Here is a 23,340-nt window from a genome sequence, read left to right on the forward strand (position 1 = left end):
CGATCCACCCCCAATGGCCATGGGGGTGGCTTCGACCGCCCCCACTAGCAGCTTGGGCCACCTCCATGGGCTATGGCCCCCACCCCCAAAGGCTAAACCCACCTAACCCATTTTTTTATTTTTTATTTTTTCTCTTTGGCCCTTCGGGGTGGAACAGAGCCCCCCCCACCCCCCGCTCAACTGGGCTGGCCCCACCCCCACCAAGGGCCATGGGGGTAGGGCTCAACTGGGCTGGCCAATCACCCCTTGCTCTTTTTTTAATTTTCATTTTAAAATTAAAATAGGGCCATGTGCCCTTTGTCACCTAGAATTTATATGGTCAAAACATGGACTTTTTAATGCAACAAAGCATTTCTCAAAAAAAAAAAAAATCTCAAAGAAAAATGGAAGGGGAGAAGAAGTAAACTCTGGAGGGAAAGAAATAGAAAAGGAGAGGGAAAAAAGAAAGAAAAACTAAAAGTGGGGTTAGTGCAATAAAATAATATGATAAAATAAATAACATTTGCTTTTTGTCTCCTTAAATTTGAAGAGGAGGTTTGACATGTATTAAATTTAACTTTTGATAGCTAGTTTGATAAATGAGGCTTTTTTGTAGATTTTGTTAAAATTTTAGAAAAATGTTAGAAATAGAGAGCATGATGCGGATTCTCTTACAGCATTAAAAAACCTGTGTTTTATTTTATTTTTTATTTTTTTTATGAGAGCAAGTTTAACCAACTACCAGCGTTTTTTGTCTTCTATTGAGGCATGAATTAAAACGCAACGTTTCTACTTAAGTGAGACGCAGCATTTTGGTAGGAGACTTGAGTTGTCTTCTACCTTTGTCCTTTGAGTCCTGCTATCTGGCTGTTAAGAGTCATACAAGTGTCTGCCAAAGTCTGACATGGCTTTATTTAAAAAAAAAAAAAAAAAAAAATTCGTAGAAATCTCTCTCTCTTCCCCCATTTCGTATTTTTTTTTTTGTTAGTTAAATTTTTATGAATTAATATTTAATTTCTAATGCCTCAAAACTTGTTTTTGAATTCAAAACTAAAACTTAGGGGTGAAAAGTTAATCCTTTAGGGATGGTATCACTCAAAATGGATTCAATCATCCTAAATTTGGTGTTAATGTTTCAAATTTAGTGCTAATATCTTAAATTTGAATTTCCTTTTAATGTTTATCTTCTTTAATTAAAAAAAAAAAAAAATTATAAATGTCTGACGTTTGGCTGCCATAAATCTCTACTCTTGTCCTTTAGCCCTAAGCCTTTGAAAATCTGAAATACAGACCACAAACAGTATTGATGAAACGAGAAAGTAAAATTCTGAAATGTCACATATTAAATCCCAGTGCTATGAAAAGAAGTGATTGATGGTGGGCAACAAGGGGAGGAGGGAAACTTCTATTGGGGGAAAAGAAAAATTTGAGGGCGAGGGGGGCATTTGACCCCCCCTCCCTCTGCCCCTCCGATGCTCAACTCAATAAATGTTTGAGGTGAGAATGAAAGAAATAAATATAGATTAGAGCGTGGGAGCATATATGAACCTTGCCTTTGGCCAACCTTATATAGACGTGGTCGATTGGATGACTGGCCGGGTATGGCAAGCATTACTAATTTAGTGACTACGTCATAATTATATAGATTGGATGACTCAGTAAGGCAAGTATTACTAATTTAGTGGCTATGTCACAATTACAGGAATTTATTGCCTTAGGTGAGTTTCTTTACACCGGATGCTTGCTGGGGGGTCTGGGCTCATGGGCTTTTAGGTGGCCCTGGAGTCATCCTCGGCGGCTTGAGTATTGAGCCGGTGGAGCTTTGGATTCGTGTTTGGGCCGGTGGGGTATATATATATATATATATATATATATATATATATATATATATATATATAAATAAAATATACTTTTAAAATTTAATTTTTGCCTCCTCAATTTTCATTTTTTAAATTTCACTCTTCTACTTCCGCCCCGCCAACATTTTTATGTAAAAAAAATATTGTTAACGGGTAAAAAACTTCTGTTAAGAGAAGCAACTCGATCTGCACGAGGGAAACAAAAATTTGAGCCAAAAATTTATAAAAACTTGGAATTACTGTTGGTGTTTGTATATATAGAAGAACAAGTTACAGGAGATAACTACAAGAAATAGTCTGAATATGGAGATAATTGCCACATGGCGGTCCACGTTTTAGTTATTGGCATAATAAGTATCACGTGGACTATCATATCAGTTTGTAGAGAAAGTTATAATAAAAGATGTCACTCACTAAGGAAAAACTTCGTACTATAACATAAACTGCATTAGCTCAAGAAACCGTTTGAATATCTATGTACAATATCAGAAATGCAATAGATTTATTTTTGCTGGTGCGTTTTTAAGTCTAAGGATTTGCTACCTCAGTAATTTTCTTTTTGGTTAAGCTGTGAGGGGACCTCATGTATGGCAATGAGGTTCCTACAAAACAAAGGCAAGGTCAGATGATCTTCAATTGGGACCGAAGACTTTCCAATACTTAAGTTAGCATTATATTTGTAGAACAATAAAAACAACGAAAAATTACTTCTAGGTCCTGACGAACCAATGTGTGTGAGAGGTACAAGGGAGGGAGGAGATAAGAGGGAGAGAGAGCTAAATCGAGAGACTTTGAGGGCCTCTTAGAGAGACCTCTTCCGGGAGAGACATGAGGGAGTAGGAGAAAGAAGATCTCCTAAAAAAAAAAGGTCATCTTCTTCTCCTTATTTCTCTTATTTAAAAGTATGAACAGTAGTGCCTATATATGTCATTGGGTAAGTTAATCGTATAACATGTTCGTAAATAAGTGTAAAATAAAATGGGGGCCCATTAGGGGATATTTTCTCCCCAACAATTTTAAAAATTATGCTGTTCCTTGAACATTAACATCAAGAAGGGACTTGCCATGGGAATACACAGTTGGATTCAGGAATACCCACCAGGGGAAAAGTTGGTAGTTGAATATTAGGCAGAGTGAGTGGCTTAATTAATTATGTAATCTACTACACCAATACTTTGCACAGTGGAAATTAAGCAGCTAGTTGGTGGTGGTGGTGCACTGCATGGTGATGTGATATAACTATATAAAACTAAAAGTATGTTTAGGATTGTGTTAGAAATTAGAGCTTTTAAAAGTTTTATAAAAAAAAATTAAAAAAAAAAAAAATAGAAAAAGTCTCATTTTTCAACTTTTTTCAAAACAATCCTTTAAGCACTTTCAAACTGATGAATATTAGAATATGGAATAACTGTGCTATGATTTTACATTGCAGTCCTTTACTCCTGTTTACTTTCACACTCATTCTCTACAGTTTTACAGCATTTCTTTTCCTATGATAATCAGCTATATTTAGTCAAAGATTTTGGTAAATTGGTGCTTAATTATGAACTTCATCCTCCCTTCCTTTATTTCTTCCAATTCGTTAACAAAAGAGAAAAAGTAAATTATGTAGAACTCAGACCCGTTGAAAGACCTTCTTCATGATATCCTTATCTTTTTGCTGATCTGGTAAAAAATTGTTATTCAGCTGATCATCATCTTTTCCGCACTTGTCATTGCTTGCAGGCTTGAATTCAGCCAAATCTGCTAGTTCTTCAACAGCATCGACAATGCCATTGATCCTTGTGACAATTTCAATCAACAAAGAAGTGAAAGTTACAAGTGGAATAATATCCATGATAGGCATTGTAGAAACCACTGTTTTGGAGGCAGGCTGCTGCTCTGTTGTCTTATTTTCACGAGTTTCTGCAGCTTCTGGCCTTGATGGGGGGTTGAATAACTTAGGAAGGGCCTTCAAGTTAACTTGGAGCTCTTGTACTGCTTTGTTCATGTCTCCAACCAGGAAATGGATGTTGGATGATTTCTTCATTGTCTTCATTGTCAAAGCTAGCTCTCTTATGACACCTGAAGAGTTGGAGCTTACTTTCAAGCAAATGATGCTGATATGCTTCTTTACATTTTCAGATGCCTGTTGGAATAAAGTGTTTATAAGAGCTTGCATTAGCATTATATTCTCCATGAAGAATAATATATTGTAGTAACGGTTAAATCACCACTTATCTCTAAAACTTAAGTTTATGGGCTTAACACGTGAAATATTTACTTGAAATTGGAAGAAAATAATGAAAACAATGGTCGAACTCAAAACATTTGCTCCGATACCATGTTTAAAATAAGAAGTACGGTAAATCGACGATTATCTCAAAAGCTTAAGCTTAAAACAAAAAATGACGGGTTTACCCGATTTTCTGAATTGATGCAACCATTGAGAGCATCAATGCAATAAGCACAGCTGCGCATTGATGCCCCTATTTTGATGTATTGTTTCCATGGGTGCCAAAAGTTGAAGCGGCCATGAGCTGGCTCCCATCTTGCAAAATTGGCCTATGCACAAAGCGATGCTAGTTTCTCATTTCAGTCAAAAGATATCATAAAAAATGATTTTAGATCATAATTACTTGCAATTTTTTTTAATGACGGGGAACCCTCTAAGGTACAATTGTCAGGTAAATTGGAGGGCCGACCTCAATAGACAGTTTGCATTCAATGAGCACTCAAAGTCTCAGGCTTCCACCAATTGAGCCGACCTTTAGAATTACTTGCATTTGTCCTGTCACTTACCAAAGAGTCTTCTGTTGCCTTAGAACTTAGAACACATTTGTAGTACCCTTGCAGCTTCTTATGACATTCTTTGTCACCATCATCAAGGTCGTCACCATCTTTGAAGTATTCGGCTATACAACCTGAATATTCGAAAAAAAGTATGTTTGTTAATATGTTTTGGAGAGCGTTTTTTGCTTTTCGGTTTGAAAACAATGACAGATCACAGACATGGATTTGAAAAAGCACTCACCCTCCAAGGAATCGGCAAGCTTTTCAATGTTAAGAAAGATGAGAGTATGGAGATCTTGACCAGCCCAAATGGGGCAAACAAGCATGCTTATGATAATGCACAAGATAGTGCCAATGATAATGGTGAATATTCTCCCTTGGGCCAGAGCAAACACTTCAACAACCCGATAACCCGATATTGAAACCAAGCTAAATGTAAGGATAAATATCATAGCACCATAGTCAAACCGGGCTTTCACCGAAGGGATGAATCTTGAGAAGGTGGCTAGAGAAGCTGAACAACCAAGATTATCAGACAGTTAATATAGTTTAAACTATAGCACATAAAATAAAACAAAATGAAAGGTACAGATTTTATTACCAGGTTTTTATAAAAAAAATACAACGACAACATTTGGTAAAAGGAAATTAACAACAAAGTTTGAGTTACAAAGACGTGGTTAAATCTGGACTCTTTATTTATTTTATTTTTTGAAAAGTTCATATATTCGTTTTAAACTATTACTCAATTAACAACGTCTTCATCAAACTTTCAATTGTCACAATGTTCTTCATAAACTATCAAACAATTGACAATATATGTCCCCCCAAGGTCAACAAAAAGACAAAAGTGACCCCAATTTTTTTTTTTTTTTTTTTTCAATATGACAAAAATACTCTAAAATTTTTAAAATAATTTTTTTTTAAAAAAAGAAAAAAATAAAATAAAAAGTTTTCTTTAAAAAAATCGATTTTGTTTTTGTTTTTTTTTTTTAATTCACGCCCTGAATTTTTATTTTTATTTTTTTAAAAAAAAATTGTTTTCATTTTATTCAGGGTATTTTTATCAATTTTTGATAGTTTGAGGGGAACATTGTCAATTTCGTGGTAGTTTGAGTGAAGTATATAGATTTTTTTTTTTTTCCTTCAAAAGAAAAAATTTACAAAAGCGGGATCCTTCATAGAGTATATAAAGCTATGTTTGCCCCCAACCAAGGCCGGCACTGTAGCTGGAACAGCACTGTTCCAGCTATAGTGCCATCTGACATGTACAGTGCAAAAAATTAACTTTGTAATATTAATTTTTTTTTTCTTTTTTAAAGCAAAATATTAATAAAAAAATAAAAAATAAAAAAAAAATGAGGAGAAAGATAGGGTGGTTCCAGCCACCCCTTAGCCAAAATGGGGTGGCCGGACCACCCCATTTTTGGCCAAGGGGGTGGCTCCAGCAACTCCCTGGCCGATATGGGGGTGGTTCGACCACCCCCATGGCCAAGGGGGTGGTCCGGCCACCCCCTTGGCCAAAAAAAAAAGGGATCGGGTGCATTTGGGGGTGGCCCAAGGGGCTGGGGTAGTTTCGGCCACCCCATACGGCCGGTGTGGGGTGGCCGAAACCACCCCAACCCCTTGGGGGTGGTCCGGCCACCCCCAAATGCACCCGGTCCTCTTTTTTTTTTTTTTTTTCTTTTTTTGGGCCAAGGGGGTGGTTCGACCACCCCCAGATCGGCCAGGGGGTGGCTCCAACCACCCCCTTGGCCAAAAATGGGGTGGTCCGGCCACCCCATTTTGGCCAAGGGGTGGCTGGAACCACCCCATCTTTCTCCTCCTTTTTTTTTTTTTTAATTAATATTTTGCTTTAAAATAAATAAATAAATAATTAATATTACAAAGTGAATTTTTGGCACTGTATATGTCAGATGGCACTGTAGCTGGAATAGTGCCGTTCCAGCTACAGTGCCGGCCCTGGCTGGGGGCAAACATAGCTTAAGTTTACAGACCTAAGAGGAAAACTGCGGCTCCATTAATTATAGGTTCAAATCTGTTTCCTGATTGCCTAGCAACCCATTGAACGCCAACTGCAAGAAATCCAGCAAGAAAAGTTCCAGACATTCTGTTCAAACTCTTACATATTGTTGCACCTGCCATTGATCAATAGGGAAAAGTGATCAAACTACTAAGCTTCAAGCAAGTTGCTTTTATATACTTCAGATTGTAAGTACACATATTTATGATGAAACTCGCAAATATCTTTTGAGTAATGCTATTTAGTAGGATGTAATATGACTTCATACAAATGGACTAACATGTTAGGTGAAAATCAATCTTTAGATCAACAATGATTGATTTTCACTGCCACTTTATGCATCCTAGTTGTACGATAATCATATACCAGTCTACTAATTAATAGCATTTCTTGTACCTTTTGGCCAAGACCGAAGTGTTTGCATACAATTGGAATGACGTGTAAGGTGAAAACCAGTCTCTAGTCAGTAAGGGCTTGTAAAAGGAAAAATCGAGAGTTGATTTTCACTTTCAAGCTACTTGATCAGTCGTATAACAGTCTATTAAATAGCGTTTTTCATATATTTTACGCCAAGACCCGAGTGTTATATATCATATAGTTTGAGTACTTACCGACAGTGTTTTCAAATACAACCACAACTGTCATGATTGCCCACATAGCAGCCCCTCCAACACCATCATACAGAGGCCTCATATAGTAAAAGAGTGAGACAACAGTGAGTGCCATCCCTACTTTTAGACAATGGATCACTTTTCTGGGGTCATCAACTCCTACATCCCATGCTTTGTGCAAAAACTTCCACACTTTTGAAGCGAACCCTACAATAAAAGCCTTCAGAGAAATCAAGATGCTGCTGGAAGTTTTTGTCTCAGGAACCAAAATCTCAGCTGCCACCTTTCTCCTCCACTCCAAGCCATTGCTAACTTCCTTCTGATCAGAAGCCATTGATCTAATTTTATGTTGGCCTCAAGAAATAATAGAGGATGATTGCTGAGAAATGTTGAAGCCTTGGGATAGTGAGAAATGTTGAAGCCTTGGGATAGTGAGAAATGGTAGCCAAAGACCCTAATGCCACGCAATGAAGGTTTAGGGTCGGATGGTGGATGCGGGGGAGACTATTGAAGTATATATATACAAAAGGGTAGTTGATATTTCATAGGAATTAATAAACTATATATTTCCAATGGCGTGGAAATACTATGGAGAACCATTTCTTATTCTTTTTGACTTTTTGGTAGATACTCTGTCTCAATATAACCTGCATGCAATGTAACATACTACTATTTTGTCTCTCTCTGGCTTTTTAATTGGTAGGTACTCTCTCTTAATTAATATAATCTATTTCAAATCCCCACGTGCGTGGACATGTTTTATATATATATATAAAAGAAAAATTCTCTTTACCCCTAAAATTTCAGGGTTTTTCAATTCGAACCCCAATATTTAAAAATTGGCAATGTACAGACCCTCTGTTACTAATTTCGGTTTAATTAGATGGAAATCATCCCGCATGCGTTTTACGTGAAATTTTGATGCTCTCTATTCCAATTTTGCTCTCATTAAAACCTATGAAATTACATAATTACCCTCAATTTCATAGATTTTAATGAGGGTAATTATGTAATTTCATAAATTTTAATGAGAGCAAAATTGGAATAGAAGACATCAAAATTTCACGTGAGACGCACGTACGATGATTTCCGTCCAATTATCCTGAAATTAGTAACAGAAGGTCTGAATTGAAAATTTTTAAAATATTAAGGTGGTACATTGCTAATTTTTGAACATTGGGGTTCGAATTAAAAAAACTCTTGAAATTTCAAGGGGTAAAGTGAATTTAACCCTATATATATATAACTTGCAATGTAGCATTAGCAAGTACTACTATTTTGCGATTCTTAGAAGTATTATAACTTTTATTATAAGTACCTAAGAACTTGATGTATGTGACAATCCACATGGTGCTTACTCGATTAGTCACTAAAAAATTAAATTTAATTGTGACTAGTGCGGTAATATATATATTACATGGACTTAGTCTGACCATGTCAATTTATAAGTCTACGTGACACCTATCATATCTAATATTAAACAATTAAATTTGATTGTGACGGTAGTACCATGTAAATTGCCACATCAATAAATTAACGACCAATGGAAAAGCTTAAGTTATGGAATGCAAAGGAAATCACCTTTTTTTTTTTTTTTTTTTTTTTTTTTGGCTAAGCCAAACACAGGGAACGGGGGGATCAGGGTGGTGAGAAATTGAATCACAATTAGGGGTGTTTGATGAGTTCAGCCACTCATGAACTTGACTTGGTTAAACTTGATTAAATCTTGACTTGAATAATAATGAGTCGTTCGTGAACACAATAATTTGTTCGAATATTAAATGAGACATACTCGTATAAACTCGGCTCAACTCAAATAAAGCTTATGAGCTCGGTTTGTATAAGTTCGACTTGACTCATTCCGCTCAAATCACTAGCTCACTTTCGTGTGGGTGCACACATATACTTTTTATTATTATTATTATTATTACTTAATATATATGTATAAAAATAAGTTTTATAAATATAAGAGGTTACTTAAATATGGGTGCAAAAGTTATGCCTAACGTGCACGACTCATGTATGCACATGTGGTCAGCAATATGACGCAAGGCTAATATAGGGAACAAATACATACATTCTAAGGCTAATATGTTAATTAGTACTAGTTATATTATGTTACTAGTTAATAGTTATAATAATTATAATATGTTACTAGTTATTATGTTACTAGTTACTAATTACTAATTATAATATGTTAGACTTATATGTTACTAGTTATTATTTAATATGTTAATAGTTAATATATATATATATATGTTATACGTTACTACTCATTATGTTACCGGTTAATATATTATAGTACTAAATAAGATATTACACTTATTAATAGTATGTTAATACTAGTTAATATATGTACGTAAACTCATCACAACCAATTTAGTGCACCAATAACTAAATCTTGGCCAAAAAGCTATAAGAGAAATGGCCACCAGCGTTTTTTTTTTTTTTTTTTTCTAACATGTATGCACAAGTGGAGAAAAAAAAAAGAAAGAAATTCGAATTAGTGACGTTTACTTTATGAGGCGTGGTTCCCAGTAAATTGTCTCTTAAAGACAAAGAAAATGAAGCCCAAAGGGCTTCTTAACCTTTCTTGTAACAAGGATGGTATGACCCTAAAGGGTTTCCACAATAGACTCCACAATGAGACCGAGGGGTTCAAAAGGAGGCGTGCGCAGTGTGCACGTGCTGATTTAGATAACAAATTAAATCCCCGTAGATCCAACTTTTTGTAGATGAGATCAAAACATAATAATTATTAATAGAGAAGTTGAAAATAGTGAGATCAAATAATGCTTAATGGCACAAAAATATAATAAAAAAAGAAGAAGAAGAAAATTAAGTTTGATGGCTTTCACGTAAAAGACAACTCGAGAGAAAAAAACAAATAAGAATTTCAAACTTCTAGCAGAGGAGCTTTCAAAAGGCGTGAGAGAGACATGAAGGATTAAAAAAAGGGAAAATGATTTCCAAGATTATTTTTTTCTTCCAAAAAATTGATTTCAAACTAATGAATCACCGCATCATCATGTAATATATTATTTTAGTAAATAAAAGTTTAAGGGGAGGAGATGATGACGGATCGGTTTGGAACTACTTTTTTGAGAAAAATCTTGAGAAACCTGCATTTCCATTAAAAAAAATCATGTGATTTGCGTACAGCGGTACAAAACCAGTGACTACACACATCTAATCACTGATCTGAGATCCCTACAAGATAGCTAAACGGCATAGTGGTGCACCACGAAGGAGGGAGGGGGTGACGACACCACATCTGATACTTAAGTTGGTAGATGTTTGAGGTGAGAATGAAAAAAATAAATAGAGATTAGAGCGTGGGAGCATACATAAACCTTGCCTTCTTTTTACTTTAGGTGGTTCCCTTTGGCGGGTGATCTTTGCTTTTTTAGGAGTGATGGTATGTCATAATTCTTATAGGAATTTGTCGCCTTGGGTGAGTTTCCCTACTAGAGTTTTCTTTATGTATTCAACCAAAACCATGCCTCAACTCTCAGCATTAACTAGAGTTTTCTTTTAGATTAGGAAAAAAAAAAAAAACTAGAGTGTAATTTTCAAATATATTCATCTGTCAGCTTGAATAAATGGCTGCCTTTAGCACTACAATCCCATTCTAGATTCTCAGCCTCTGGAAGCCAAAGGGTTCATGGTTGGAGGTATAAAAACTTAGAATTATTGTTGGTGTTTGTGTTGAAGTGTTGATTAAGTAATAAAATTTACATCTTCCTATTAGCTTAAGTTTTTGGGATAACTAGTAATTAACATTGTATCAAAGCCAAAAGTCCTGAGATCGAACCTTAACTCCTTCAAATCACCCCACATTTTAAATTAAATATTCCACGTGAGGGGGAGTGTTAAAGTGTTGATTAAGTGATTAAATTTACCTCTTCCTATCAGCTTAAACTTTTGAGATAATTGATAATTTAATAGTTTGTATATACAAAAAAACAAGTTATAGGAAATAACTACAAGAAACAGTCTGAATATGGAGATAATTGCCACATGGCAGTCCACATTTTAATTAATAATCGCCATGGTGAGTATCACGTGGACGGTATATTAATTTGTAAAAAAAATTATAATAAAAGCTGTAATAGCCTAACAACACTCATTACGGAAAAACCTCCTACTGAAACATAAGCAGCATTAATTAGCTCAGAAATGCTATAGGTTTATTTTCAACATTATGGTGTTCCTTGCACATTAACATCAAGAAGGGACTTGCCATGGGAATATACCCAATTGGATTCAGAAATACCCACCAGGGCCAAAGTTGGTAGTTGAATATTGGGCAAAGTAAGTGGTTTAATTAATTACGTAATCTACTACATTAATGCTTTGCACAGTGGAAATTAAGCAGTGCCAGTTGGAGGTGGTGGTGGTGGTGCACTGCAGGGTGATGTGATGTGATTAAATAAAATTAAAATATGTTTAGGATTTTGTTAGAAAATAGAGCTTTTTAAATTAAATTAAAAAAAAAGTTGCATTTTTAAACTTTTCTTCAAAACAATGTGAAATAGGCTTCAAGCACTTTCAAACTGATGAATATTAGAATATGGAACAACTGTGCTATGATTTTACATTGCAGTCTGTTGAAATAATGATTATGCGGAAATAAGCGGAAGCAATATAGAGAAAATAAACACAAAGAACTTACGGATGATTCGGTGTTAGACACCTACATTCACCACTAGAAATACCCCTAAGGGCTACATTGTGCCCATTAACTTGATTTGTCTACAATACAAAAGTTCTTATTTATAGGGTAATGTCTAAATACAAGTTTGGTAATCAAATCCCATTGATTTGATTACAATCCCATTATATGATTATAATCAACCCATAAATAGAGAATATTTCAATATCAACATAATTACGGAATATATGGAAAATATAATATATTTTCCATATATTCTGACATCCCCCCTCAAACTCAAGGTGGAATATTCTGGAACCTTGAGTTTGAAATCCAAAACAATGATGACGGCGGTGGTTGGAGGAGGGGAACGGGCTGTAGATGACGATTGCCGAAGGAGATAGAGGCTGGCGGGCAACCAGCGACGGCGGCAGGTGGCTGGTGAATGCAGATTCAAAAGGGCCGACAATGGGCCAAACTCCAAAAAGGGGCCGACAACGGGCCAAGGCTAACAATGAACCAAAAATAAAAGGGGCCGACAACGGGCCCAGGCTGACAATGAGCCAAAAATAAAAATGAGCCGACTACGGGTTAGAGCTGACTATGAGCCAAAAATAAAAAGGGCCGACTTGGGCCAAAAATAAAAGAAAATGAGCCAACTTGGGCGGTTATCAGATCGGCGCACTGAACCTAACCGGCGCGTGGCGCGCATGATGTGGTCCACTTGGACCGCTTTTTTTTTTTTTTTTTTTTCACTTGGCTGACATCTTCTCTTTTCTCCCTTTTCTTTTCTTTCTTTTCTCTCTCCTCACTCCACGCCACACGCAGCACCCTTTGTTTTTTCTTTTTTTTTTCACCTTCTCTTCTCTCCCTTTTCTTTTCTTCCTTTTCTCTCTCCTCACTCCACGCCACACGCAACACCTTTTTTTTTTTTTTTTTTTTTTTTTTTGTGGAGCAGTCAGCCGCAGCAGAAACTGTACATGCCAGGGACGGAAATTGACAAAGGTGGAGGGCGGTGAACGGATCTGGATGGCGCGGAACTTGGTGATGAGGGCCTGCGGTGGTAGGGCGGCGTGGTCTGAGTGGCGCTTGTGGGTCGCAGCCTGGTGGACCGTGGGCTGATGCCGGAGAAGGCCAGAAGGTGGCGCGGCTCTCTCTGGACGGTGACTGTAAGGAGCAAGCCAGAGTCGGTGCTAGGATGCCAGCAGGCAGCAGAGAGCGGCGGCTAAAGGCCGTAGACCTGTCGTCTTCCATGCTTCTGTGAAATGCTAGAGGAGGTGCGGCGGCGCTGGGCTGGGCCGTGGAAGGCCATAAGAGGCATGCCGGGGCTGGGCCGTGAGCGGGAACAGAAGTCGGTGGCTGACGGCTTTCTCCGGGAAGCAGCCATGTGCGCTGCAAATCTGGGTTTTTTTTTTTTTCTTCAAGAAACAAAACAAACAATAGATCGAAGAAAAAGAAATACCAGAAAGAAATACACAGACCATTGGGCCATACAATGGCTCTGATACCATGTTGAAATAATGATTATGCGGAAATAAGCGGAAGCAATATAGAGAATAAACACAAAGAACTTACGGGTGATTCGGTGTTAGACACCTACATTCACCACTAGAAATACTCCTAAGGGCTACATTGTGCTCATTAACTTGATTTGTGTACAATACAAAAGTTCTTATTTATAGGGTAATGTCTAAATACAAGTTTGGTAATCAAATCTCATTGATTTGATTACAATCCCATTATATGATTATAATCAACCCATAAATAGAGAATATTTCAATATCAACATAATTACGGAATATATGGAAAATATAATTCTGGCACCTTTACTCCTGTTTACTTTCACACTCATTCTCTACAGTTTTACAGTATTTCTTTTCCTATGATAATCAGCTATACTTATCAAAGATTTTGGTAAATCGATGCTTAATTATGAACTTCATCCTCGCTCCCTTCCTTTATTTCTTCCAATTCTTTAACAAAAGAGAAAAAGTAAATTCTGTAGAACTCAGACCCGTGGAAAGACCTTCTTCATGGTATCCTTATCTTTCTGCTGATCTGGTAAAAAATTGTTATTCAGCTGATCATCATCTTTTCCGCACTTATCATTGCTTGCAGGCTTGAATTCAGCCAAATCTGCTAGTTCCTCAACAGCATCGACAATGCCATTGATCCTTGAGACAATTTCAATCAACAATGAAGTTAAAGTTACTAGTGGAATAATATCCACGATAGGCATTATTGTAACCACTGTTTTTGAGGCTGGCTGCTGCTCTGTTGTCTTATTTTCAGGGGTTTCTGCAGCTTCTGGCTTTGATGGAGGGTTGAATAACTTGGGAAGGGCCTTCAAGTTAACTTGGAGCTCTTGCACTGCGTTGTTCATGTCTCCAACCAGGAAATGGATGTTGGATGATTTCTTCATTGTCTTGATGGTCAAAGTTAGCTCTCTTATGACACCAGAAGAGTTGGAGCTTACTTTCAAACAATTGTTGCTGATATGCTTCTTTATATATTCATTTGCCTATTGGAATAAAGTGTTTAGAGCTTGCATTAGCATTATATTCTCCGTGAAGAATAATAATAAGATGGGAAAACTTTACTTTAAACTCCTAAACTACCGTGCGCTTTGAGAAGATCCTCATAAATTTCAAAAATTCTCAATTTAACCCTCTAAACTTTTAATTCGATTCGATAGTCCCCCCTCTATCAAATTTTAAACGTTAAAAGTGATAAAATGAAGTTTATACCCCCTTTTTTTTATGAAATTTCAAATTTACCCTTAATTTTAAATTAAAAAAATTAAAAAAAAAAAAAAAAAAAAAATTGAAGGGCAACTTGGTCTTTTTAGACATTTCTGTTAGAAATTAACATCTAAAACTAACAGAGGGGGTAAATCGATTGAAATTGAAAGTTCATGGGTGTAAATTGAGAGTTTTTGAATTTTTGGGAGGTCTTCTCAAAACGCGGAGTAATTCAAGGATCTAAAGTAAAGTTTCTCTTAATAAGATTGTATCCCAAAAACTTAAGGAAAAAATACACTTTACCTCCTAAATTATCCACCCATTTGCAATTTTACCTCCAATGTTTAAAAAATGACACTTTACCCCCACAAAGTATCTGACATTGGCAAAAAAGACCGATGTTTACATTTTACCCCACTGAAGCAATTTATGTTTACACTTTACCCCCCTGATTTTACACTTTACCCCCCAAAACCTAGATACTTTGTGGAGTCAAGTGTAAACATAAATTACTTCAGGGGGTAAAGTGTAAACATTGGGGACTTCGTGTTAAGGTTTGAAACTTTGGAAGGTCTAATGTCACTTTCTAAACATTTGAGGTAAAATTGCAAATCCATGGATACTTCAGGGGGTAAAAGATATTTTTTCCAAAACTTAATCTTATTTGCCTCACGTGAAATATTTATTTGAAATAGAAGGAAAATGACGGAGACAAAGTTCGAACTCAAAACCTTTGCTTTATATACCATGTTTAAAATAAAAAGTAAAAGGGTAGAGTACTTAATCATTTAAATTAATAGAAACTTGGGTTTACCTGATTTTCTGAATTGATGCAACTATTGAGAGCCTCAATGCAATAAGCACAGCTGCGCATTGATGCCCCTATTTTGATGTATTGTTTCCATGGGTGCCGAAAGTTGAAGCCGCCATGAGCTGGCTCCCATCTTGCAAAATTGGCCTATGCAAAAAGCAATCAAAGTTCCTCATTTCATTCAAAGATATCATAAAAAATGATTGAGATCAGAATTACTTGCATTGTCCTCTCACTTAATTACCATAGAGTCTTCTGCTGCCTTAGAACTTAGAACGCATTTGTATCCTTGCAGTTTCTTATGACATTCTTTATCACTGTCATCAATGTCGTCACCATCTTTGAAGTATTCACCTACACAACCTGATTATTTAAAAACAGTATGTTTGTTAATATGTTTTGGACGGCGTTTTTCTGTTTTTAGTTTGAAAAAATGTTCAGCTCATATGAAAAGTGAAACATAATTTTTGTATTTTGAAAAGAGAAATGACGTATCAGTCTACTAAATAACATTTATCTTTTTGAGAATATCAGAGAAAATAGAAAGACAGAAACATGAATTTTCAACAAGAATGAATTTAACAAACAAACATGGATTTGATAAAGCACTCACCCTCTAGGGAATCGGCAAGCTTGTCCATGTTACGAAAGATGAGAGTAAAGAGTTCTTGACCAGCCCAAATGGGGCAAACAAGCATGCTTACAATAATGCACAAGGTAGTGCCAATGATAATGGTGGATAGTCTCCGATGGGCCAAATTAAATACTTCATCCACCCGATAACCCGATATTGAAACCAAGCTAAATGTAAGGATAAATATCATAGCACCATAGTCAAACCGGGCTTTCACCGAAGGAATGAATCTTGAGAAAGTTGCTGCAGAAGCTGAACAACAAAGATCGGACCGTTAATTACTAGTTAATTAATTTATCAATATGCATATTCATAGAGTATATAAGTTTACAGACCTAAGAGGAAAACTGAGGCTCCAATAATTATAGGTTCAAATCTGTTTCCTGACTGACTAGCAATCCATTGAACACCAACTGCAAGAAATCCAGCAAGAAAAGTTCCAGACATTCTGTTCAAACTCTTACATATTGTTGCACCTGCCATTGATCAATAGGGAAAAAGTGATCAAACTCCTAAGCTTCAAGCAAGTTGCTTTTATACTTTAGATTCTAACTACACAAATCTTTTTTGATTATTTAGCAGATTGCTATATGATAATCATACAATTGTGATGACGTGACAGTGAAAAAACAATTTTTGAATAAGTAATGGCATGTCACATCATCCTAGGAATTATGTGGCAATCGTAGAGCAGTCTCTACTAAAGAAATGTACGTACAACTGCCATACAAGTGCTGATCTAATAACCAAGACACGAGCGTTTTTTGATATAGTTTTGAGTACTTACCGACAGTGTTTTCAAATACAACCACAACTGTCATGATTGCCCACATAGCAGTCCCTCCAACACCATCATACAGAGGCCTCATATAGTAAAAGAGTGAGACAACAGTGAGTGCCATCCCTACTTTTAGACAATGGATCACTTTTCTGGGGTCATCAACTCCTACATCCCATGCTTTGAGCAAAAACTTCCAAACTTTTGAAGCCAGCCCTACAATAAAAGCCTTCAGACAAAGCAAGACTCTGGTGGCTGCAGACTTTGCCTCAGGAACCAAAATCTCTGATGAGCCATCTGCCACCTTTATCCTCCACTCCAATCCCTTGCTAACTTCATTCTGATCAGAAGCCATAGATCTACTTTTATGTTGGCCACAAGAAATAATAGAAGATGATTGCTGAGAAATGTTGAAGCCTTGGGGTAGTGAGAAATGGTAGCCAAAGACCCCAATGCCATGCAACGGAAGGTCTAAGGTCGGATGGTGGATGCTGGGCGACTAATGAAGTATATATACAAAGAGGTATTTGAGATTTCATATGCTTTCAAAGATAGGGATTAAACTATATATATATTTCTGATGTTGTGGAGATACGATAGATAACCATTTTTTATTATATTTTGGCTTTTTGGATAGGAAAAGTGGGAAATTTAGTCCTCTTGTCATATAAGACACACAGAAATTAAATATATCCTGCAATGCAACACTGCTATACAGCTAATATGCAATTTTTAAATAAAATGTTGTTAATGGTATTACAACTTTTACTATAAGTGCCTAGTAAATTGATATGACAATTTGCATGGTACTTACGATGTTAGCCACCAAATAATTAAATTTGATTGTGATTAATGTGACAGTGTCGCATAATGGAGTACTGTCATTCTAATTTGTAAGTCCATGTGACACTAATCATATCAGGTACTAAACAACTAGATTTGGTTTTGGCGAACATACGTGGCAATGCTATGTGGATTGTCACGCTAATTTGTAAGAGAGTTGTAATAAAAGTTGTAGTACCTGAAGCATTTTTCTTTCTAGAGATTAGGAATCAACTATCAACATCAATATGTTATTTTTACCTCAAGTCATCAAAAAGCAACTTCCAATGGAAAAGCATAATTTAAGGAATGCAAAGGAAATCATCACCTAGCACAACAAATTTAAATCACCATATATAGGACAAACATGGAGAACCATTTAAAATAGTTCTTCCATACCATATTAACTCCAAATATTCTATCGGAAGGAAAATCAACAGAAATTGACTCACAAACCTTTGAGAGCCCTGTTTTTAGTACGAGTGGAAAATGGTCCAATAAAATTAGTCTTGACTTCTTCTAGCCCTACCCAATTTTGCCTAAAATTTGGCTGGTCCTCTTAAACTTGTTACACATTGCTCAAGTATACTCCGAATATCTTTTTTTATTCGCGGAAGTTTTTGAAATAATTTGCGCTTTAGCATGATATCACATTAGAAATCATAATAAGTTCAAACCCAAATTCTACCGTTTACCCTTTATTCTCGGCATAAGCAGAAAGCACTATTTACTTTTTCTTTTGAAGCAAAGAGAGAGAGCGTTTAAGGGGTTGTCCTTGGAGAGAAAAATGCCAAAAATATATGTGCCCTAAAATTGTAGGCAAAAGTTCATTGTATGTATTACAAGTTAGAGAGCGCGCGCACATATATATATAATCATTCTTTGATCATGTGTTTGACTATTCATTCTTTCATCCAAGTGGGTTTTTCGATTGGATTCCTCTCTCATCTGTCTCCCATAGATAAGAATATTAGTGCAGAGCACTACTGTAAGATAGCATTGTTATATCATGATATATATGATGCCTGGTGGCTGCTGATGTAGCCATGCAGGCCAATATTCTTGAAAAAATGGTTTTGCTTTCTCTGTATATTTGCATGCCCTTGTGGCCTTCAACCTGAACGAACATATACAGAATCTATGGAGCAAATCCAGAAGAAATTTGTTCGTGATATAAAAACAAATCAAGTGGACAAATTAACACATTTAAGCGTGAAAAGAAGGGAAGATGGTGAACGAAGATCAAACCCTCTGATATTGTTAGTCCATATTAATTGGCATTCGGATAACAGCACATAGCTTGGTGATAGTTAAGCGGAAAAGGAAGAGGTTGTGTTCCTTATGAAGAGGTGCATGTTTTCCTTTTTATTTTTAAATAAGAACAGTGTTGAAAGACATATAACTCTTTTCTAGTGGAGATGATAGCAATTGATGGGCGTGATTTTCGAGAATCTATAAAGAACATTAATGCTACTCTTCACACTCATTTTACACATGCATGCTGATAATTTGAAAAGAAAAATAAATAAATAAAGAATAGTGTTTAAAAAAATGTGAACTCTTTTCTATTGGAGATGATAGCAATTGTTGGCCGTGACTTTTGGGAATGTATAAAGAATAATGCTTCTCTTCACACTCATTTTGCACATGCTGACACAGCTTGATTTATGTCACTTTTTTTTTAAAAAAAAGTTACTATTATGGAAAAGCCACTTAAAACACGTCACGTTAGCTAATATGAAATGATTATGAAGAGATAACATTATTCTTTATAAATACCCCACTTCTCCATACGTCACGTTAGTTAAATGTACGTGTTAGTACTTTTGCATGAGAAATATTATATTTCGCATTTTTATTCCACAATTATTTCATATTATTGACATATCAGTCCTAAATAATCATTGGATTAGTCATTGATAAAAAAAGAAAAAAAATTTAAGAGTTGGTTGGGACTGTCACGTAACCATTATGAAATAATAGTGAAATAAAAATGCATGTGGTATATATATATATATATCATCCAAAAATACTAACACGTACATAAAAAATATCTCTCCCTTAAAATTAAGCATAAATTAAACTGTGGAGTTAAAATTTGAATTAAAAATCTTTACTCTAATACCATATTAAATTACCATACAATCGAGCCTATGCACTACAAAGATCCAATATCAAACCCTCTCTCCAGCCAGTCAGCATCAACTGAAGTGGGGAGCCCAATATAGGTTTGGAAATTTTATTATATATAATGAGACAGAAACATTCCAACAAGGGTACTCCTTTCCCTGCAAATTAGGTCATGAATAGGACCATCCAAAGCCCACAATATCTTTTAAAAAGTAGGAGGGTTTTTATCGGCCTGTGCTGCTAATTTTCCACTTGAAATGGAGAGAGCACTTATCTCCTCATGCTTGAGTGCTTGGATCCTTTCTCTACAGCCTCACAAGCTTGAAAGGCCAATTCAACTATCAAAAAGCTTCTCCTTTCGGTCTCCATCTTACCAATATGATCAATCAAATGCTTAATGCACAACTTGTACTAGCAAGTACAAAATTTTGTGGAAAGCAGCTGATTTCATCTTTTCCACCTTACTCCTTTGTGATGCCTTAAAAAATATTTAAGTTATGGATGAGTGATTATGAAGATGTTGTTCATTATTCGGTGAGATTGTGCTTTAATTGTAAGTGATTTTATAGAACTTCAATTTTAGCTTTTGGGTAATAGCCTAGATGTGACTAACATTTTTCTGAATCCTGACAGGTGGAATCAGAGACTGGTTAATAATATTATATGGTACTGGAATACTACAATGTATTAATAATGCAAATATGACTAACACTTTTTCTTAGATCCTGACATACTTATGCTAAATTGAAGATTTAAAGTAGTATGAACGGGCATGCATGATTAATAATATTATATGGTACTGGAATACTGCAATGTAATGTAAGCCCTAATTACGGATTAATAATGCAGATATGACTATTACTTTTCCTAGATCCTGACATACTTATGTTGAATTGAAGATTATAGTATGAACGGCATGCATGAAGCATATCCTCTTATTTGTTTTGTTGAAGGATGGAAATTTTTATTTGTTTCTTCAATTATCTTAATCCAAATTATAATTTTAAACATTTGATGCAAACCATAAAGAAATTGTATAGTAGCCATTGTTAGCCCAAACGTGGAGGAAGCACCACCTCATGTAGTCATAGGTTAGTTAATATATAGATCAAAATCCCTCAATAAAAAACAAAAAGAAGATTCTTGCCTAACTTTCGAGTTCTTATATTTAAGAAAATTATGGACGATGTACCTAATTAATAACCATCTTAACTTAATTAATAAAAGTATAGTGCATGGTGACCAATTAATTGTATATATTATAATTGCCATTGTTATATATATATATATATACTAATTAACACCATACATTAAAATGTTGTATTAGTAATTGCATCACAAAATCAGGTATTAATTAACCCCACATCTTCAATTTTATATGAAAAAAAAAAAAAAGAAAGAGGTCTCAAATAGAAAACCAAATACAAGTTCTAGTAATTAGAAGTTTTTGTTAGAATATTAATTAAATTATTAAATCAACACTTTTTATCGACTTAAGCTTTTAAGATAAGTGGTGATTTAACTTGCACGGTATAAGAGAAAAAGTCTCGAATTCGAACCTTGTACTCGTTATTCATCTTATATTTCAATTAAATACTTTACATGTTGATATAAGCGGTGATTTGACCGTTTTGATCTTGATGAACATTATTGGACCATAGAAGGTAGGATCTTCCATATGTTGGATCTTGAGATAAGTGTTGATTTGACTATTTTGATATTGATGATTATTGGATCCCACAGAAAGCATGATCTTCCATATTATGGCTTGTTACGTATATAAGCAATTAAGAACGCGTGGTACTGTGTCTTGCGTGCATAAGCACAATGAACGTCAATTGAGAGTGCCTACGTATATCAGCAACTAAGAACGCGTGATATTCTCCCTACGTGCATAAGCACACGACACAAATCAAAGTCTTATGCAAATTCAAATTATAATTTTCGTACATGTGGTGTTATCTTGTACCACAAGATGAGGAAGCACCACCTGGTGTCGGAAAAGATTAGGAGATAATGGTCACTAATTGTAGAAGTTGTGCTTACATTTGCAATATTCTTTTTAGAAGAAAAGACAAAAGTATAACCTAATAACAGTCTTCGTCAATGGTCATGCTCCCAAAGGTAATCATTTTTAAGAAGAATTAATTAAATAAATAAATAAAATAAAAAAACAAACACCTGTATACCACTACATTGAACCCCACAACTTGTGGGCTAATTGGAAGTTGGGGAAAATAAATAGAATAGAACAAAAAAAATTAACAGGGGAAAAGACTGTGGCTCTCACTTTGTCATGCTACTTTTTGAGTTGATAGTGTATATAGACGGGTCATGGTCTGATAAACAAAAGTCACATTTTGCTTGATTATTTCAGAGTTGCCTGTCACATCTGAGCACGTTAAGGTTACGTTTGATATAAGGGATGATTATTCGCAAAAAAAAATGAGAATAACCATTTTGTTTTAAGGTTTCTTTTCTACGAACCAAAGGTGGCTTAAATATTGAGGTCTCTGGACATCTTGAGAAATTGTAGGACTTGCAATTTCAAGTATTCAGGCATTTTTTTTCAAAATCAACAGCTTTGATTAAGCGAAAGCAAGTCTTTAAAGAAAACAATATATATATATAAAAGTTAAGGAGCGGTTAACCACAGTTTCACTTTTTGAGGAATGGTCAGTCACCCCGAAAGAGTGTCATTTAAAATATGCAAATAGAAAGATCGGTTTATTCAAATCCTAGCCAAAACACGCATATTGACAAAAAAACCTTTGTATTAGGGACGCTCTGGAATTGGGTCGTTTTAACAAAATGACCCCACTAAAAGTTATTTTAATAGTAAAATGACCCATCTCAGAAGGAGAAATTGTTTTAACAATAAAACAAACCCTCTAAGATGAGTTATGGAATGTTACCTTCCCCGTGTCACTATTTTGCCTAATTTTTGAAATTGATTCAAGAAATTTTAGAGAGAAATGAGACGAAGAGCTGAGTACAAATAGTCAAATAGACAACTCATTCACCATTAGATTCGAAGGCTTTGGGTTGACCAGGACAATGATGTAGAAACTAGAAACCTGGCTTGGAAAACGATCCTTAGCCTGTAGGGCCCGATCCTCCAAGGCCTCACATCAACAGGATTGTAAACCTTACATTTTTTATTTTTTTTTTTAATTTGGAGATCATCAATAGTTTGTAATGAAATCAAAAGATAGCACAAAGAAGACTACAAATTGAAATCTCAGGGTGGAGGACATTATGTCATTATGGACACAAAAGTGGATGGAAATCGCGTACACAATAGCTCTAATTTGGACTCTGGCATTTAAAATGAACAATCCAAATTCGGTCACGTCATTTAAAAATCTAAAACTCTCTTTCCAACCACGAACGCAGTTTCGCCGCCCTCACCAACGATGGCGATCCATATGAAGGGTACAACATTAGAGAGAGAGAACAATTTTGTACTATTATTACATGGAAAATGCATTATTAAACCAACAACAGAAAGGGCTAGAAAAAAAAA

At 35.5% G+C, this 23,340-nt stretch overlaps 2 protein-coding genes across 2 annotated transcripts; both read right to left on the reverse strand.

The window, feature by feature from the left end:
* Positions 1-3,453: 3,453 nt before the first annotated feature.
* Positions 3,454-7,578, reverse strand: LOC132174412 (aluminum-activated malate transporter 10-like). The gene is made up of 6 exons (XM_059586073.2): positions 7,245-7,578; positions 6,608-6,748; positions 4,852-5,124; positions 4,620-4,741; positions 4,239-4,382; positions 3,454-3,966 (listed from the first exon to the last, which is right to left on the reverse strand). Exons 1-6 carry the CDS (start codon positions 7,576-7,578, stop codon positions 3,454-3,456), a joined length of 1,527 nt encoding a protein of 508 aa, XP_059442056.2.
* Positions 7,579-13,369: 5,791 nt separating this feature from the next.
* LOC132174411 (aluminum-activated malate transporter 10-like) lies at positions 13,370-17,217 on the reverse strand. Its single transcript, XM_088514879.1, has 6 exons — positions 16,872-17,217; positions 16,420-16,560; positions 16,064-16,336; positions 15,695-15,813; positions 15,454-15,597; positions 13,370-14,419 (listed from the first exon to the last, which is right to left on the reverse strand). Exons 1-6 carry the CDS (start codon positions 17,215-17,217, stop codon positions 13,907-13,909), a joined length of 1,536 nt encoding a protein of 511 aa, XP_088371005.1. The 3' UTR covers positions 13,370-13,906.
* Positions 17,218-23,340: the final 6,123 nt, after the last annotated feature.

Source organism: Corylus avellana, chromosome 3, assembly GCF_965113065.1.
Source record: "Corylus avellana chromosome 3, dhCorAvel1.hap1.2, whole genome shotgun sequence".
Classification (NCBI taxonomy): domain Eukaryota; kingdom Viridiplantae; phylum Streptophyta; class Magnoliopsida; order Fagales; family Betulaceae; genus Corylus; species Corylus avellana.